This window comes from Typopeltis vanoorti, chromosome 4 (assembly GCF_054136105.1).
Source record: "Typopeltis vanoorti isolate ZY-2024b chromosome 4, IOZ_Tvanoo_1.0, whole genome shotgun sequence".
Lineage (NCBI taxonomy): Eukaryota > Metazoa > Arthropoda > Arachnida > Uropygi > Thelyphonidae > Typopeltis > Typopeltis vanoorti.
Window position 1 is genome coordinate 16274069 of NC_143552.1, and position 21466 is coordinate 16295534.

General features: G+C 35.6%; 1 protein-coding gene across 5 annotated transcripts in view; it reads right to left on the reverse strand.

Annotated features, from left to right (window-relative positions):
- Myo61F (unconventional myosin 61F) overlaps positions 1 to 21466 on the reverse strand; it is a 744085-nt gene that overhangs the window by 463888 nt on the left and 258731 nt on the right. For all 5 annotated transcript variants that reach the window (XM_090391651.1, XM_090391648.1, XM_090391650.1 and 2 more), the window contains exons 9-10: positions 16907 to 16978; positions 4488 to 4607 (exon numbers count right to left, since the gene is read on the reverse strand). In XM_090391651.1, coding sequence (XP_090247777.1) covers positions 4488 to 4607; positions 16907 to 16978 — 192 coding nt within the window. The remainder of the gene's footprint in view (positions 1 to 4487; positions 4608 to 16906; positions 16979 to 21466) is intronic.

Genomic DNA, 21466 nt, shown 5'->3' on the forward strand with positions numbered 1-21466 from the left:
CTTTGGACCCTTTCCAACATCTCTTCATCCTTCTGAAAACCCGGTGACCAAATCTGGGCACAATAGTCCATGTGTGGCCTAATCAAAGCCTTATACAGTGGAACAAGAATCTCCCTACTTCTACACGTCAGTGTCCTCCGCATCATTCCCAGAAGTCTTTGTGTTGTCTTCACAATTTTGGCGATGTGTCCCCTAAATTTTAGATCCTTATCCACTATCACCCCCAGATCTCTTATTTCCTCTACCTCCGACAATATATTCTCACCAAGCATAAATTCTGCATCCCATCTTTGTTTTCCAAATTTTAAAACCTTACATTTTGCAACATTGAACTCACATCCCCATTTGCTTGTCCAATCAAGTCTTCTTGGAAGGCCACAACATCTTCACTACTCTTTATGGTTCGTCCCAACTTTGCATCATTTGCAAACAACTGAATATCTCCATCCAAATCTTCGCCAATATCATTAATATACAAGTTAAATAGTAATGGCCCTAAAACAGACCCTGATGCACTCCACTAGTGACTTTCCTTTTCCTGGATATTGCACCCCCATACACAACTTGTTGATACCTATCAGATAGCCAGTCTCCAATCCAATGCACTAATCTAATATCCAACCCCATCTGCTCTAGTTTGACTGTCAACTTATCATGAGGTACTCTATCAAAAGCTTTTGTGAAATCCAAGTATATCATTGTGTATCCTTCTCCTCTGTCCAAGGAAGCAGTCACTTTATTGTAATAAGTAAGTAGATTACTAAAACACGACCTCCCTTTAGCAAATCCATGCTGTCCATCAATGATGATACTATTGTTGTCAACCCAACTCTGGATCCTAGTTCTCACAAGCTTCTCCAACAACTTAACCACAACACCTGACACACAGATAGGCCTATAGTTTGATGCTTGAGTTCAATCACCTCCTTTATGAAGTGGCACAATCTTGCCCTCCTTCCACTCTTTAGGAACTTGACCAAGTGCAAGACTCTTATTAAAAAAATATGTCAAGGCAGGTGTCAACTCTCTGGCACATTCCTTCAGAATACACAGTGATATATTATCAAGTCCCACAGCCTTATTTATATCTAGTTTACTCAACTCCCCAAACACCTCTTGCTCACTTACAGTCAGTCTCTCCTTCCCATTATCAACTGCTCTCAATCTCTCCATGAAGTCACATTCACAAGAGTGAAAGATCTTTATGAACTGAACTGCTCATTAAGTATCTCCACCACACATTCTGCAAAGCTGTCTTTACACCATTTCCTCCAATCAATGTCATCCTTCCATAATCATTCTTTCTTTTGATGGCTACATATCGAAAGAACTCCCTAGGATTCTTTTTGGCTTCATTAGCTAACTGCTGTTCATACCTCTCTTTAGCTACTCTCACCAACCAAGTCACCCTCCTTGCCTGGTCTTTGTAGACCTCATGAAATTGGTTACTTCCACTTCTCTTATGCTCTCCACAATGCCCTTTTTCTCTGTATCGCATGCTTAATCTCTTTATTCATCCATCTCACATCTACCTTATTTAACCTTCTCACCCGTGGAATACATTTAGACATTGCATCTACCTAAATAGTTTTTGAAAATCCCCTAAGCTGCATTGATCTCTTTTCCAGCTAACTTCTCATTCCATGCTACACCTGCAAGCTGTCTCCTGAGCTCTTCATAATCACCCTCCTTGTAGTTCCACATATACTTTTTTTTCACAGGGGTCCTTGCACTGCTGGCAACCACCCAGGTAATCACCTCATGGTCACTTTCACCAATTGGTGAATGATTTGACACCTCATTTATAATTACATCCTCTGATGAGATGACCAAATCCAAGACCCTTTATCCTCGTGTGCCCTCTGTTACATACTGCTGAGGTAGTTATCCCTCAAAAACTCAAGAAACTCATTTTCTTTACTTCCAGTTGCTATCTCGTCATTCCAGTCTATATTGCCATAATTAAAATCACCCATAATGATCACCCTTTTCTTATTTGCTTGGCTTATTTGACTATACATTTCACTATCACCACCATACACATTACCAGGTCTATAACAACATCCCACCAAGTATTTGATTCTATTGACCTCTATCTCACACCATACTGCCTCAAAACCACTGGCCCTATTTCCCTCTTGCATCTCTACCTTGTATGGACATAACTCTTTCTCTATCATCAATAGCACTCCTCCCTCCCTTTTTACCCCTTCTATCCTCACGAAACACATCACACCTTTCCATATCTATTCCTGTCAGGATGTCATCCTCATCTAACCATGTCTCACTTATTCCGACAATCTTTGGGTGAACAGACACAATTAGTGCAACCATTTCATCCGCCTTGTTTCTTATACTTCTAGCATTGGTATACAAACACAACAGCTCATTTCTGGATCTACAGCTAGTTCCACTGATACCACTCACTCGATGTATCAGTGGTCTCTCTCCATGCTGGACTGGGGCCATTTCCCTTTCTGCTTCTTCATTTTAGAACCCTTTGCAATTCCATCTGTTTCCTCTTGATCCCTGGTCATCCCATTTCTTTCCTGCCTACACATGCTCTCACCTCCTCTTGGAGCATCCACCTTTCTCATGCTGTGTACCCCTGTCCACCCTGAGCCTCCCCGTTTCCCTGCTCCTCTTGCACACCCATTCTCTCATTTTCTATACTCATACCACTCACTTCCCCATTCATATCCACTTCTTTAATCTCTCCTGTCTTACTCTCCTTGGGATGGGTTTAACTGGTGATATGCAGCTGTTTGCAGATAACACAAAATTGGGGAGAATAATGTAGAGAAAAAGATGTTATGGCCTTACAGGAGGACTTGAAGAGATTATATGAATGGGAAGGTAAGGGGAAGTGTCAGTTCAATGTTGCATAGTTTAAGGTTTTGAAATTTGTTAAGCAATGATGGAATGCAAAGTATATATATACACTTGGTAACAAAATTTTGGAGGTAGAGGAGATGAGAGATTTTGGAGTGTGGTGGACAAGGACCTGAAATTCAAGAGCCACACTAAAGAAATTGTGATGTCATCACTGCCAATGGATGATAGTGATGATGCAGAGGAACTTGCATTCAGAAATAAAGAAGTTATGATTCCTTTATATAAGACCTTGATCAGGTCTCATGTGGATTATTATGCACAGAATTGGACACCAGGTTTTCACGGTGATAAAGATATGTTAGAATGGGTCCAGAGAATATTCACAAAGGTAGTTAGTGGTGTCTGGAATGTGGAGTACAAGGATAGATTGAGAGAATGTAAATTGCAAAGTCTTGTGAATAGGAGGAGGGATATGATTGAGACATATAAGCTAGTCAGAGGTTGTTATCAGGTTGACATAGAAGAGATTTTTCATAGAATGGAAGAGGGAGGTAGAACAAAAGCCTCTTGCTGGAAATTGTATAAGGAGGATGTGAGCAGAGGAGTGAGGAGAAGGTTCTTTGCATGGAGAGTGGTTGATGAGTGGAATGCATTGCCTGAGTGTGAATGTAGAAACATTGAATCAGCTTAAAGCACAGTTGGATGAGCATTTTGTGCAATAGTGTGTATCTCCAATGATAAGTCTCTTATTCCATGCACATCAGATGTTACTAATAATAATTATTAGTATTATTTGAAAATATATTAGTGCAGTTGTTATTATAGGATAACTATCAAAATCAGAAACATAAATTTATCTAGAAATTTTCATGGCAAATTTTTAAATAATTATTTAAATAATTATTTAAATAATTTCTGTTTAAATTTATTACATTACACTGAGGGAAGTGGGGCATGATGAAGTTACACGTACAACAGATGCAAATTATGTTGAATACAGAAATTCCTTATAATAATGCATTTTTAAAACATACTTTAAAATACAATATTTCTTAAAGAGTCTACATATTCAAGATGGTCAAGAATAGTTTCTAATATAGTGTTTCTATAGTTAAATAGTGTTTCTAATAGTGTTCCTTCTTTAAATTTTAAAGCAACAAGGTTTTCGAATGAGCAATTTATAGATAATAAATCTGATTTAATTCTATTTCTTGGTCTTATATTTAGTGATATATTAAGTTTTTTTTTTTTTTTTGTTGCTGTTATCTTCCAATCATGTCTTTGATAGGGATGATGAAATGATGAGTGTAATATAAGAAATAAAATTATATTTATCCTCCTTAAATGCTGATAATTTACATAAAATTAAAAAAAATATATGCCTGTCCAAATCTTGAAAACAGAAAAAGAGCAATCCAGAAAGTCATATGAATGTTTTTCCTTGCACAAGGTAAATGATGTAAAATGATAGTTTTAGGCTATATTTTCCAACTGCTAATTAGCAAAATAAATTTATGAAATTTAATAAAATTCAAGCACTAAATGAAAACTTGTTCCTATTTTCAGATGAAAAACACTAATGCAGATTGAAAAAAGCATCATCATTAGGTACTAGATGGTATTCTGACATGAAGGGAGAATAAAATATTTACCTTATTTTGTAAAGAGGTGTTAAGTTTCTCCACAAGCCATGTGAAAAGTCGCTCATAAATGGCTTTAGCTAGTGCATCCCTTGCATAGATAGCTTGATCTCTGTTTAGTGGGCTGCACAACTGAAATAGCATTAAAAAAAAAACCTCGTTGTGCCTAATTTTCAACTATAAATCAACAGAGATTAAAAAATTAAACACAAAAAATAAAATTATACAGTTTTATTTAAAATATCATGTAATAAGTTATCAAGTTTCTGAATAATCTAAACCTTAAACAGCACATACAATTCAGGATTCAGAGAAGTAATATTCATAAAATAATTTTTTCTGTTTATCTCATTTCATAAAAATAAAACCAGCTATTCTCACTCACCTGTGGAAATGTAGAGAAAAGCTTTGAGTAGTAAAATCTTAAAACTGAGAAAATAATAAAAGCTTTAAGCAAATTACATTATCAAGTGCTGTAGCACAGAACTCAAGAATACAAAAAAAAAATAATAAATAAAAAAAAAGAGGTACCATTATCCAGCAATAACTCCCAAACATAGCTCATGATGGTAGCGAGTTACGGATAAACAGTGTTTCTCTGTAACTCTTGATCATTCCATCTGAAGGACATTGTTAAACATGCCCTTCAGATGGGAAGATATGTATATGAATTACATCTAGGATGTGAAGAAACTTTATAAGAGCTTCAGCCTTTCCTCCATGTTACTCAGGTTTCACATAAGCAAAATTGTCAAAGATAACATGCAATAACAGTAACAGTATACTGGCCACAGTTGCTTCAGCTGTAACTTCAAAACAATAATTGATGACAATATCTTCTCCCTATTGATAAGGGAAAATTATCACAGGATATTGACAGAGGTGAAGCGTCAAGTGTGTGAAGCCTCAAGAAGAAAGGAACATAAACACAATGACATAGCCAGTGGATTGCAGGGGGATATTCAGTTGTTTGCAGATGATGCGAAGCTTGAAAGGATTATTAGTAATAGTGCAGATGTGGTAGCCCTGCAAGAGGATTTAAATAAGCTAGATAGATGGGCAAATGAATGGGGGGTGTCAGTTTAATGCAGCAAAATGTAAGGTCTTGAGGTTTGGGAAACATCGATGGGATGCTGCATACTCTATGGGAGGAGTTATACTGGAGGAAGTAGGGGAGACAAGAGATCTGGGGTTGATGATTGATAGAAACCTGAAGTTTAGGGGACATATTGCAAAGGTGGTGAAGGTAACACAGAGGATTGCTGCTATTATGAGAAGGACACTGACCTGCAGAGATAAGAGGGTTATCATTCCGTTGTATAAGTCTCTGATCAGACCACACTTGGACTATTGTTCTCAGATTTGGTCCCCAGGATTTGAAGGGGATAAATTAACTGTGGAAAGGATACAAAGACGGATGACAAAGATGGTTTCAGGACTGTACAAGGATAGTTATGAGGATCGGCTGAGAGAATGTGGACTGCAGAGTTTGGTGGATAGAAGAAGGAGAGGTGATATGATTGAGACTTTTAAACTGTTGAGAGGTGGTTACAGGGTTGACACTGGGGAGTTCTTTCGCTTGGTTGATCAGTGGGAAGGAGTGATGACAAGAGGCCATCCCTGGAAGTTACGAAAGGAAACTGTGAGCAACATTGTAAGGAGTGGTTTCTTTGTGTGGAGGGTGGTTGAGCCGTGGAATGCATTGCCTGATGGAGTGGTGGGAGCGAGAACGGTCAGTGGGTTTAAGGAGTGGTATGATAAACTTTGTGTTTCTCAGGGGGGGACCTCCCCTCGATGAGTCTTGACAGACTTTATGTCTTAGAAAGGACCTCCCTCGATGAGTCTTTTGACTCCTTGGAGGCCTGAATAATAATAATAATAATAATAAACATATGGGACTATAAGACAGGAAACTATGGTAGAGTCAGAGGATAGCTTGACAGGTATTATAAAAAGTATCTCACTTGGGAGTTAAGAAGTATCCATCTATCTGTTTATTGGTCATCAACAGATGCTTGGTGATGTGCCACACCAGTCATCGCCTTTTATTTCTGATGTATGATTTTCTGGAGGCTTCAACTCTCTGAAGCTCAGTCACTGTAGACAAACAACATCCATCCATCTCATTGACAGTCTATCCCTTTCTCTTCTTCCAGGAACATTACCTTCTATTACTGTTCTAAGAATTCCTCCTTCCATCTTTGCAATGTGTCCAAAGTATTTTAACTTTCTTCTGTCAATATCCTTAAGGAGCCTTAAAGTTCTAATGATCCATTCTGGCACCCATCCATTTGTCCACCTTTCATTATATGATATCCTCAACAGCCTTCTATAACACCACATCTCAAAAGCTGCTATCCTTTTCCTATAACACTTCTTTAGGTTCCAAGTTTCACATCCATAAGTCACTGTTGGAAAAAACAGCTGAATCCAAAATCCTCAAACTTTGCACCCATGGAGACAGATCCATCCTCCCAGATTTTAGACAAGTCTCTGTTGTTTTAGCCATTCCTAATCTTCTTCTGACATCTTTCGAACAGCAATTCTTCACTTCACTTTAATAATGGATTTCCGATACTCAAACTTGTTGACTTCTTCAATTCTTTCTCTATTAAAGTACACTTGTTTCTCAGGAGCTTCCCTGTCTGTATTTCCTTTGGAAACCACAATCTTACTAGATTGCACTGGGTAAATCTTGCTAGATTTATCTTGCTAGGAGTGAACTGAAGTCCTCTGTTCTTACTGATCTCATTAACTTTGTCGAGAATTTGTCCTAGTTCTTCCTTGTCATTACAAAGGAGTGCTATATCATCAGCATATCTCAGATTACTGATCAACCTACCACCTATCCTAATTCCTCTCTTGAGCTCATCCAATGCTATACACAATATCCTCAGCATAGATACTAAACAGGTGTGGAGAAAGTAGACATCCTTGCCTAATTCCCTTTCCAACCTGAAACCCATCAGTTAATCCAACACCTGTTCTTATGTGGCATATTGCTCCCTGTAGCTATGGACCTGATAGTGTATTAAGGAAAACCCATCGTTTCACATGCTGAACACAGTCAAAAGCTTTACAGTAGTCTTTTAAGCACACTACTATAGGGAGTCTAAATTATTTATACTTTTCTATGATCTGCTAAGGCAAAGGATCTGATCTCCAATACCCTTTCATTTCCTAAAATCTGCTTGTTCCTCAGGCATCTCTGCCTCAACTTTGGCCTCAATCCTGTTTAGAATGATCTTTAATAAAATCTTGCTTGCATGAAATATTAAACTAATAGTTCTATAGTTCCTGCAATCCTTCATATTTCCCTTCTTATGTAGTGGTATGAAAACAGACTTCTTTCAATATCTACGCCATGATCTTGTTTTCCCTTGTAATCTATAAAACACTCTTATCCCTCCATCCCCTGTAGTCTTAATTAACTCTGATGAAATTCCATCTGCACCAAGGACCTAATTTCTAACAAGTATGCACTGTTTAACTACTCTTTAAACCTCATGGCCAGACTAGGTATAAAGTATGGTCAGACCACACTTGGACTATTGTGCACAGATTTGGTCACCTAGTTTTCAATGTGATATAGAAACATTGAAGAGGATCAAGAGAAGAGTGGCTAAGACAATATCAGGACTCTGGAATGTTGGCTATGGAGGGAGAGAGAGAGAGAGAGAGAGAGAGGTTGAAGAAATGTGAATTGCAGAGGAGGAAAAGAGGTGATATGACAGAGACTAAGTTAGTGTGGGAATTTTATTAGATTAATCCAGAGTGGACTATGAAAAGAGTAGAAGGCCATTCCTTGAAGTTGTGCAAGAGTGTGATGAAGATGGTTGTGAGGAGAAGATTTTTTAGATGGAGAATTGTCAGTGAATGAAACACATTACCAGAATATGTTGTTAATGCAGGGAGCGTTAAGCATTTTAAAATTTGGTAGGACAGATATGTTGTCAGTTTAATAAAACTGAAAACAAATCTGTCCTACTAAATTTTACAATGAGTCTGCCAACTCCATGAAGAGTATAATATAAATTAAAGATGCCAAGAAATTATATTCTTGGTTTCATCCTTTATCCAAGTGTAGGCAAACAATATTAGTGCATAGTCATTTCATGATAGGGCTACTTGTATAGAGGCTGATGACTTCACATCAATTGCCTTAGTATCAGCCTCTATATACAAATAGCCGAGTCTTGAAGTGACTTCATGCACAAACTTTGTTTGCTTACAGTTGGATAAAGAATGAAACCAAGAATATAATTTCTTGGCATCTTTAATTTATAGTTTAACCAAGTGAAAAAACTTTCAATAATAATAATAATTTAACTATTTTTTATATTTATTATTATTATAATATGCTAACATCGTTTATTCCTTTATAGGAAGTAGGTGAAGCCTTTAAACCCTATCTAGCTTTTGGAGACTGAGTGGGCAGTTCAATCTCCACCAGCAGCCAATCAGAGATAGCTGGCCCATGTCTATCACTAATTATAGGCAACCACTGATGAAGAGACTGGTAAACAAGTGCTGCAATTTCTTGGTACCTAACCCTAACAGAATATATTACTGTCTGAAATAATGTGGGTTCTATGGTCAATTTTCTTGAGTTTACAGGATGAAAAACCTGCTTCAGAAATGAAGCTCAGACAGTATATAATTACAAGCAGTGAACATAAAGAAACTAACTTCTTGCAACTTTCCCTCACATTTGCTCATTTGCTATCAGTCTCATGGATGTATTTATCCTTAGGTGGAGTTTACCACCCTCTTAGAGCTGCACTTCCAAGCAACCTAACTCAAAGGAGATCACACCCGACGGAGACAGCATCAGCTATGAGCCTCACACCCACTCTGGGTCACGGCCCGTTCAGGGGGGGACTTAACATCATGAAATGAAGGAACAATTTCTTCTAAACTCCACATTTTTTCCCCCTCTGAGTGGTTTCACGCAGTGGCGTAGCTAGGGGGAGTGCGGAGGGGGTGGTCTGCCCCGGGCGGCACTTTGAACCTTTTTGAACTTTTGCAGTTAATTTTAAAATACAGTCTCGAGAACTCAGTTCCAAGTATTGTAATACTACTGCAAATTTTCCTCACAATTGCTGTAAGTGTTGCTAGTTGTGAGAGGAGTTTTTTTAAATAAAATTTGATTAAGAATTACCTACATTACTATGAAATAGACTTCACCAATGTCATCGACGATTTTGCTAACAGAAAAGCAAGAAAAATAACATTTAGAATGTTGAAATTAAAGTTTTACTTCAAAAATAAACATAGTGTTTTAATTTATTTCCCTATACGTCGTGTACTTTTTGTAGTATTTTTGGTGTGTATTGAGAGGGGCGGCAAACTCGGGTGACAACAGCTCTAGCCACGCCACTGGTTTCACGTACTGCTAAGTATAAAATTACTTATCAGATCATCAAAAAGCAAGAATAAAACCAATAATGAAAAAATAAATTAAGCAAAGTATATGAATTTAAAAGAACTGAATATAAAGAATAAAAGGAATGAAAAACCTGTTATTTAAATCAATATTAACTTAACTACGTATTCTTTTTTATATAGTGAAGCCTGTGGGATATCCATAACTATAGAATAACATGTATGCCACAGTAAATAACTTTTTTTATTACGTAAATATTTTGTCTTATATATCATAAGACATCATCAGTACAACTAACGAACAACAATAGGAATTGAATTCATCATCATCAGAAAACAAAAAAAACAGTAATGCACATGCTTAAATTGGAATCCCTCAACGTATACAGTCGTATACATAGAGGAATTCCAATTTAAGCATGCTTTTTTGAATTCATGGTGGGCTAAAATGAAAATTACTTAAATTAAAATATACCAGATAAATTATTGAATACAACTGAGGATAAAGATAATTGTTATCCTCAATTGTATTCAATAATTTATCTGCTATATTTTAATTTAAGTAATTTCAATTTCAGCCCAGTAGTAGTTTTCAATCCATGAAAACATGACTGTATATGTAGAGGGATTCCAATTTAAGCATGCACACTACTGTTTTTTGGTCTTTGAATTCAGTTCCTATTGTTATTTGTACTGATCATGTCTTGTGATACAAGACGAAATACATACATAATAAGAAAGTTCTTTACTGTGGCATATGTGTTATTCTATAGTTAAATATTCTTTCTTGATATATATATATATATATATATATATATATATATATGTTAAAGATACCAAGCAATTTTAAACCTGGTTTTACTCCATTTCCCAAGTAAGCAAACAGACAAAATGTCAAGTTTGCGCCTGCAAGTAATGCAAGTCTAGCTGATCCTACAGATAGTGCAAGACCAAGGCAACTCGTGGTAAAGGTGGAGCAAGCTCTGATCACTAATCTTAATATTTACCCTTAATGCCAAAACACATCTCCAAGAAGGGGATGTATGATGTTTTGTATTAAAGGCAAGGGGCCACTACCCAGACCGGTTTCGACCTTTATTGAGGTCTCATCAGTGGGAGCCAGGCTAGAAATACCAAGAATTACCACGAGTTGCCTTGGTCTTGCACTACCTGTAGGATCAGCTAGACTTGCATTACTTGCAGGCGCAAACTTGACATTTTGTCTGTTTGCTTACTTGGGAAATGGAGTAAAACCAGGTTTAAAATTGCTTGGTATCTTTAACATAACTATACCCAAGGTAAAAATACTTTCTACATTTATATCTCCTCCTGAGATTTTTATTTAATAAGGTTAAAACACCTTATGGTAACTTGTTTTGGTAAAATACTTACAAGCTCTGTATTACTAATTCTTGGTATTTCTAGCCTGGCTCCCACTGATGAGACCTCAATAAAGGTCGAAACCGGTCTGGGTAGTGGCCCCTTGCCTTTAATACAAAACATCATACATCCCCTTCTTGGAGATGTGTTTTGGCATTAAGGGTAAAAATTAAGATTAGTGATCAGAGCTAGCTCCACCTTTACCACGAGTTGCCTTGGTCTTGCACTACCTGTAGGATCAGCTAGACTTGCATTACTTGCAGGCGCAAACTTGACATTTTGTCTGTTTGCTTACTTGGGAAATGGAGTAAAACCAGGTTTAAAATTGCTTGGTATCTTTAACATAACTATACCCAAGGTAAAAATACTTTCTACATATATGTAGAAAATTTTTTACCTTGGGTATGCATTATGTTAAAGATACCAAGCAATTTTATAAGCAAGGTTTTTAATCCTTTTTCCCAAGTAAGCATTATATATACTTTGCATTCCATCATTGCTTAACAAATTTCAAAACCTTAAACTATGCAGACAAGTAAGTCAAGTTTGTGGTTGCACATAGTGCAACACTAGGCAACTCATGGTAAAGGTGGAGCAAGCTCTGATCACTTTCCTTAGAATTTTCCCCTAATGCAAAGCATGATGATGCTATGCACTACAGATACCAGTTTCGACCTTTATTAAGGTCTCGTCAGTGGGAGCCAGACCTAAAACATGCCAAAGGTGAAGTAATACAGAGCTTATAAATATTTTACATAAACAAGTTGCAATGGGTGCTTTGACCTCATTAAATAAAAATCTCAGGATGAGAGTAATATGTAGAAAGTTTTTCTGCAAGGATATGATCTTTGCATTACGGGAAAATTCTAAGGAAAGTGATCAGAGCTTGCTCTACCTTTACTATGAGTTGCACTACGTGCAGCCGTAAACTTGACTTGCTTGTCTGTTTGATTACTTAGGAAAAAGGATTAAAAAACCTAGCTTATAAAATTGCTTGGTAACTTTAACATATTATATACCCAAGGTAAAAAACTTTCTACATATTACTCTCATCCTGAGATTTTTATTTAATGAGATCAAAGCACCTTATTGCAACTTGTTTAGGTAAAATATTTATAAGTTCTGTATTACTTCACCCTTGGCATGTTTTAGGTCTGGCTCCCACTGACGAGACCTCAATAAAGGTCAAAACCGGTATGGGTAGTGACCATTACCTTAATGCACAGCATCATACATTTCCACAAGGAAATTTGCTTTGCATTAGGGGAAATTTCTAAGAAAAGTGATCAGAACTTGCTCCACCTTTACCACGAGTTGCACTATGTGCAGCCGCAAACTTGACTTGTCTGTTTGCTTACTTGGGAAAAAGGATTAAAAAACCTAGCTTATAAAATTGCTTGGTATCTTTAACACACACACATATATATATATATATATATATATATATATAAAAACAAACCACATGCGCATACAATAACTTTATTGTATGCGCATGTGGTAGTATTCACAAACCTACAACATTTCAGTACTGTGTGTGGACAAATTTGATATATCGATGACACAAATAATTTCTTTTGTTTTAATGTTGACAACACCATATTCAGTCCTGAAGATATTTTCAGGTGCAAACTTTGTTTGTTCTCACTTGGATAAAGGATTAAACTAAATTTATTATATTCTTCTGTTTTAGCATTAGTAAATATACATGACAACCTGCCACTTGGCTGATAGGTACTGACCTACTCAAATAAAACATTTGTGATGATTTTTCTGTGAACCCTCTTCTATTCTGTTCCAAAACGATACATCTTCTGTTTGTATCATCCTCTCTACATATTCATTTTTCAAATGCCTTATATTCAAAGCGACCAAATCTGGGCAAGTGCGACCCATAATGTAAACACAAATACTTCTTCTCTTACCTTATTACCAGTCTCTCTGGGACATGTATTAACAATGAAGCTTTGGCATTATTATTAATCCTATCATTCCATTCTCTTGGCCTAGCTGATAGTAATAAAGGGAAGTGTATATTATGAGAGTATGGTTGAATGGACTAGGGTGACTGCTTTGGGTGATGAAAAACTTAAGTCTCTTCCTTAGAAATGCATTTCATGTACCATGACAGGAGGAACCTATAATACCCTAATGAATAAGCCACAGTTGCTCTTTAGAATCAGAACAGAATTACACAAAATCACAGTTTAACATTTAATTAACTAAGAGTGGTTAAAGTACATATATTGTGGAACATATATCACTAACCACTGCCACTGTATTACAGTTGGAAATTTAAAAAACAAATTCAGACAAATGAAGGTATACATGGAGAATAGAATCTTTTCTTGTATGAAGTCGTGAGACAATCAGGTAAAAAACAATGCCAGTAGGATCAAATCATGTGTGTGTGTGTGTGTGAATAAAAAAAAAATATACATGAAAAATCTGTAATTTAGACAGTCTTAGTTAATTAAATATTAAACTGATTCTGTGTAACTCTATTCTAATGATTAACACACAGCTATCCCTTCATCAACATATAACAGCTCTTGCAAGTACAAATCCTTCCATGTATCCATACAAATGAAAGATGTTTCAAATATGAAGAAACCTTAATCCATATAAGAGTTCAAAGAAAAAAAAGCAGATTCATTTGTAACATATCAAAAATTATAATACATCATGGATTGTGCACTTAGAAGAGCATCAAGATTACATTCAATTTTCATGAGTGAGACAATTCAGGACTTGCAGGTCAAATTATCTTCCACACAGTATGTACTGGATAATTCTTAAATTATTATTACTAGAAAGACTGTACAGAAGAGCTGAAGATACGACTGGTCAGTCTAATTTAAATAAGAATGACTCGAATTTCATTTTGAGAAAGTTTTTTCTCAAAGTTTTCAGTTTTTTCAGTCTTGCTAAATATATCACCATGGTAACTATTATAATTGTTATTATTATTTATTCTATTATATTTTTTATATTATTTTTTTTGTACAGATGTTGCTATAACTGAGTTTACTTTTTTGCTTCAGTCTGTAACTGTACACAGATCAAGCTCTCCAGATTCATATAGCATCTTAAAATCTGTAATACAAGCATTCATGTTTCTTAAAAAAGGAACAGTACAACAATTAATTTCATAATTGCATTGAAAATGGTCAATAATTGACTAAATATTTTGGATGTGGAAAAAAAAAACATCCATAAGCCAACTATATTTAATTGTTACTATTAGACTAAAATATTTAATAATAGGAGAATTTTATTACTCATTACTTTACACCAGAGAAAATAATACTGGTTCATTTCACAACATTAATATTTTGGTGGCTCCATTAGGCCTTTAACAGGAGAAATAAAGAATGCAACTATGATGTTAAAACAAAAAAATAAATAAATAAATAAAACCAAAAGAGACAACAGCTAACAACGGTTTCAAAGAGGTAGCTGATACATGCCTGGCATCAGCTTTTTTTTTTTTTTTTTTTTGAATGTGTAGTTGCAGAAGTTAAATTCAGATGTATCAAAAGATACAATTAGCGATTTCCAGACACTAGTCATTCTGAGTAGTATCTGGATCTTGGTTTCTGTTAAGAAAGCTACATGAGTGAATGACCTGCTTAAGGATTATAACATTTGAGGAGCATACAAGCTGATCCAAATGGCTTATAGCCTCCTCAGACTTTCCAAGGATAATGTTCTCTTTGACAAACATCCAGGTGTTTACAGGAGCTCATGCTTCTGTGGTCTAGACCAGCGCCTCCCAAACTGTGGGCCGCAGCCCCCTTTGGGGCCATCAGTTTCATTGAGGGGGGGCCGTGAAATAATTAAAACTAATTTAAAATGTTTTAAGACTAAGTCAATTTTTTTTTATCTTAAAAGAAACGTATTTAATTTTTATTTTATTATTTATTTTTTGTTATTTTTTATATTTTAATGGAAAAAAAACACACATTTTTGCAGGATCACAAATTTTGCTTCTTGTGTATTTCGGCGCTTAATGAATATTAGTAAATATATGCTTATTCATATAAGTTTCATTTCAAGCAGAAATCTAAGAATTGCAGTTTCAAATATTTCACCTGATATTGACTTTTTGTGTAGCAGTATTGTCGTAATATAGACATATTATTATAATATTTATTGTAATATTTATTGTACACACCCATCACATTAAATTGTTAATAAACTTCTTTTATGTTTTTAATTCTTTCTTTATTACTAATCATACGTTTCATGTGCTTGTACTGCAAATGTACAACAGCAATATATCTATCTATTTATATAAAAATATGAGATAATGGCCATGTCAAATGTGTATATAATATGTTAAAATGTAATATTTGCATTTGATTTTTACAATATTCGCTGTGTATGTTTTGCATTGAATATAAATACAATAAATATTATAATAATATATGTCTATATTACAATTTTTTTCCGAGGCGGCCGTGAAATATTTTAATTTTTCCAAAGGGGGGCCCTTTACTTCCATAAGTTTGGGAAGCATTGGTCTAGACCAGTGCTTCCCAAACTTATGGATGCCAGGGCCCCCTTTGGAAAAATTAAAATATTTCACGGCCCCTCATCGAAAAAAAAAATCGTAATAGAGACATATATTATTATAATATTTATTGTATTTATATTCAAATACAGTTTATATTCAAGATTTTGCATTTGTAAGCTTTTTTGTGCTTCTTATCAATACCTTTCAAATGAAACTTATATGAATAAGCATATATTTACTAATATTCATTAAGTGCCGAAATACACAGGAAGCAAAATTTGTGAACAAACTTCAATGTGCGATTTTTTCCATTAAAATATAAAAAAATAACATAAAAGAAATAATAAATAATAAAAATTAAATGCATTTCTTTTAAGATTAAAAAAAAAAAGAACTACTTAGTCTTAAAACATTTTAAATTTGTTCTCATTATTTCACGGCTCTCTCAACAAAACTTACAGTCCCCAAGGGGGCTGCGGCCCACAGTTTGGGAAGCGCTGGTCTAGACTACATAGATCAGAAAAGTTTTGAAGTGAGGAAAAAAATAACCATCTCAGCAATGTTAATCATAAAAGAGATGAAAACTCTGGTCTGGATGAAATATCTAGAATAAAAGTCATTCTTCATATGTAAGTGATAAATTATACTACTGAATGAGATGTAGACACCATGCCATTAGAAGAAAGTGTTTTTCTCAACAAATTAAGGAATCTACCATGGTCATTCATTCACATGGCTCCCTTAATAGAAACCAAGGCCTCACCTTGAATGATGTCTGGAAATCGCTAATTAGATGTCTTGACACTGTCCTCCCTCGATGAGTCTTAGGACTCCCTGGAGGTGTCAAATAATAATAAGAATTTGACTTCAACAATCATCTACAGATTCTTGAAAGAGATAGGTGATATTAGTCACACATGGTTACACTTATTTTGTTTCAATTATTCCTGTTCTAATGATTTATTTGTGTTTTAGTATCAGCTGCTGTCTACATTTCTCCTATTATAGTCGTGAAGAAGCTAACGGAATACATCACTGGAAAACTAATTGCCATACTTTTTGCTGGTGTAAATCAACAATAATTTTTTTTATTATTATTATTAAAGTATCATAACTCCTACAAGTTCACTATAGCACAACAAAAACTTACAGATTCACCCTTTGCCACGATAGTTCGGTTTATAAGAGCAGCCCATAATATTTCTTCTGGACATCCTAATAGCTATAAAATAAAAGAACTAAATTCTTTGGTATTTGGTATACAAAGCTAACCATGGTTTCAATGAAACTAACTGGCAGTAAAACATTAACTAAGGACATTTTTTAAAAAAATCAAAACTTTGCAATTCAATTAATGTAATTAACTCAGAACAGGTCGTAAACTCACAACCGGAATTTCTTGACTCCAGTAGTAATACAGAATAAACAAATTCCTTATATAAGAATGAAATGAAAAAATAATAATAATAAAAATAAAGTGAGAATGGATGTAGGAAGAAAAAGGAAATAAATTCAAAGATTGATTTTAACACAAATAAAGAAACAATTCATTGATGTTTTAAATCTGCCTTCTTATGGGGAAAAAAAATTAGCATGGAAGAGCAAGAAATAATGAATATTCAAAATTAGAATCTGGCTGCAAAAGGACAGGGAAGAGAACGTAATGAGCCCAAAGAAGGGTAAAGTGAAAGTATAATATATAAAGGTGGGGGGAGGGGGGGGGGAGGGGGGGGGAGAGAGAGAGATAAGCTAGAATTAGTAATAAAGCTATGGTGCTTTCTCTGAAGCTGATAGGAATTCTAGGAAGCCCTAGCAGCTTCAGAGAAAGGAGCATATAATTAACTTTTAAAAAATTATGCTTCTCTCATATCCCCTTTTTACAGTCTATCACCCAAAATTTCTGATGGTTTCTGGTGAATTAGCTCTTGTGAATTCAAAAATCCATGAATCTGTTATAAAATCCTTGAATTTGCTATAGAATCAGGATATTTCAGCTAGAAAAATAAGATCTATAGATAGGTTGAAGGAACTGCTATGGGTAGCACTCTGCCTCCACCTTTGGCAAACAATTTTTTGAAGCATCTAGAAGATACCTTGTTCTCATCCATTCATCCCTGACCCTCTCATTGGTTTCGTATGATGAAGATGTTTTTGCTGTTTTGCCTCATTCTGAAAATGAACTTACCACTTTCCTACAATGGATCAACAGCCTTCATCTATGCATTCAATTCAATTCACCATGGAAAAGAAAAGACTGGTAGTTTACCATTCTTGGACATCCTTCTTACATGCACAGACTCCGGTAATTTATCAACCAGTGTTTATCGAAAACCTACTGTTACTGGCAGATACATTCATCAAAAGTCAGCTCATCACATCTCTCAAAAAATTGATGTTATCAAGTCTTTAATTAATAGAGCACATAATGTGTGCTCCTCTCCCTCAAGCTTACACAAGAACTTCTCACTATCAAAATTTTAATGGGATTTAATGGTTACAACGCTAATCAAATCCAGCAGATAATTGACTCCTATGTTTCAATACCTCAGGATTCTTCAACAGACTGCAAGGTTCCAATCCCTTATATTTCTAGAATCTCTGAACCAACTGGTAGAATTTTGAAGAAGTATCACCTTATTCCCACATATTTTACTATCAACAAAATTTCTCATCTGTTGCTATCTGCAAAAGGCGAACTGTCACCTCTATCATTAGCTGGCATTTACCAGATACACTGTAAATGTAATCTGACATACTTTGGGCAGACAGGCCATTCTGCAGAAAAAAAAAGAATTAAATGATCAATATTGTATTGAATACATGAAACCTCAAAAGTCTGGTCTGGCACAACATAGTATTGACACTAACACAGTATCTGGTGGGATAAAGTTCATCTTCTCCAAAGAAGCAGTTTTAAATATGAATGCCTTTTCAAAGAAAGTTGTGAAGCCCTTTTACATCGGCCAAATCTGAATTGAAACAATTGTCTCTCTCCCAAAAGTTTGGGAGATTCTCATTTTATGTAACCATCAAGAATAGTTTTTAAATTGGTAAACCATCAATTGCTGTATGTACCTTGTATTCCCATTTCTTTATTATTATTATTATTACACCCTCCATGGAGTCGATTAGACTCATCATGGGAGGTTCATTCAACTGACAACATATTTATCATATAGAATCTTAAAGTCCTTAACACTCCTTGCATTAACAACACATTCTGGTGCATTCCATTCACTGACAATTCTCGAGGTAAAAAATCTACTCCTCACACCCTTCTTCACCACACTTTTACATAACTTCCAGGAATGACCTCTGGTTCTTTCTACTCTTTTCATAATCCCCTCTGGATTAATCTGATAAAATCCTCAACCTAACTTAAACGTCTCTATCATATCACCTCTCTTCCTCCTATTCACCAAACTATGCAATTCACATCTCTTCAACCTCTCTCCATAGCCAGTATTCCCAACTCCTGATATTGCCTTAGTCACTTGTCTCTGGACCCTCTCCAATATCTCCACATCACACCGAAAACCAGGTGACCAGATCTGAGCACAATAGTCCAAGTGTGGTCTGACCAGTGCCTTATACAGTGGCACAACCACTTCATTATCCTTGCATGTTAGAGTACTTCTTATCATAGCAGTACTACGATGTGCAACCATTGCAACCCTAGCAATATGCCCTCTAAATTTCAGTCTACTGTCAACCATTACTCCAAAATCTCTAATTTCATCCACTTCCTGCAGTATGGTAAAATCGATATAGTACACAGCCTCATATTTCTGCACTCCAAAATGAAACACCTTGTATTTATTGATATTAAAATTACAATCCCACTCTTTTGTCCAAGTAAAAAGTCTATTCAAATCTTCTTGAAGGAATTCAGCATCAGTAGTGCTACTTATAATTCTTCCCAACTTTGCATGATCAGCAAATAACTGAAGATCCCATATCAGTCCACATGATATATCATTTACAAACAAGTTAAACTGCAAGGGCACAAGAACAGAACCCTGGGGCACACTACTAGTTATCCTTCTTTTTTAAGACACTGCTCCATCATACACAACATGCTGGTATCGTTCAGAGAGCCAATCTCTAATCCATCTAACCAATATATTGTCTATTCCCATCCTCTGCAGCTTGTACATCAACTTATCATGTGGTAATCTATCAAACGCTTTTGCCAAGTCTAAGAATATCACTGTGTATGATTCTCCCTTATCTAACACACTCGTCACTTTATCATAAAATGCAAGTAAATTACTGAAACAGGACCTACCCTTTATAAATGCTGATCATAAAGAATGCTATGTCCATCAATCCAATTCTGTATTCTATTCCTTACCAATCTCTCCAATTCCTTGACCACAACAGTCTGTATAACTGCAATTATACAGACTGGCCTATAATTGGAGTGGTACTATTTAGCTTGTGGAGTGGTACTATTTTCTCCTCTTTCCACTCCTTAGGAACCCTACCCACTGCAAGACTTTCATTAAATAACCAAGTCAAGGACATAACCAACTGTTATGCCCTTGACCTGGTTAATCACCACTTATGCACATTCCTTAAGCATAAGTGGTGATATGTCATCCATTCCCACAGCCTTATTCACATCTAACCCAATCAACATCTGATACACCTCTGTTTCTTTTGCTTCCAATTCTCCTAATACTTGCCTCTTCTATATATTGTACCAGATAATTTATACCAGCATGATATACACTAATAAAGTGCTCGTTCAATAATCCCACTATATCCTTTGCAGCTATGACTATCCACCAATGTTAGTCTGCCGTAAGTATTCTTCCTCTTGCTTGTCATGTAGCAGAAAAATTCCCTTGAGTTAACCTTGGCCTGACCAGCCAATCTCCTCTCATAGTGCACCTTTTCTTTCTCTACCATGCTCATCACCTTTCTAGCCTGAACCTTATACTCTTCATGAATCTGATCACCACCCACTGTATTGTACCTCCTCCATAACATTTTCTTTTCCAGCACAGCATGCTTGATTTCACTGTTCATCCATTTCACTCCCACTCTATTTCCTCGCTTTACCCTCGGTATGCAGCCATACATTGCTTTTTGTCAGATACTGTCTTATGAGTTTCCATGCATTATCAACATCTCACTCAGCTCATCTATAACGTACTGATGCTAACTGCTTACAGAGCTTCCTATAATCACCTGCTTTATACTTCCGTATGTATCCATTTTTGGCAACGAACTTTTCTTGTTTCATCACTTCCCAAACAAGTACCACATGATCACGCTCACCAAATGGCAGCAGGGTCAATACCTCTAATAATTACATCCTGTGAAGTTATCACCAAATCCAAAACATTAAAGCCTCTAGTTGTTTCAATCATGTGCTGCTTAAGATACTTATCTCTCAGAAATTTCACAAACTCACTCTCCTTTTTCCCATACACTATCTCCTCCTTCCAGTCTATATTCCTATAATTAAGGTCTGCCATCAAGATCACCTTCTTTTTTACATGCCCAACTAATTTATCTAAACATTTCACAATCAGTATTCTCTGCATTCCCTGGCCTATAACAGCCTCCTATCAGATATACTAACCTGTTTATTTCAAATTTGCACCACACAGATTCAAAATCCATGCATGCACCATCAACTTCCACACTTTGTGGCACAATTCCTCTGCAATCATTATAACAGCACTTCTTTGATTTGCTT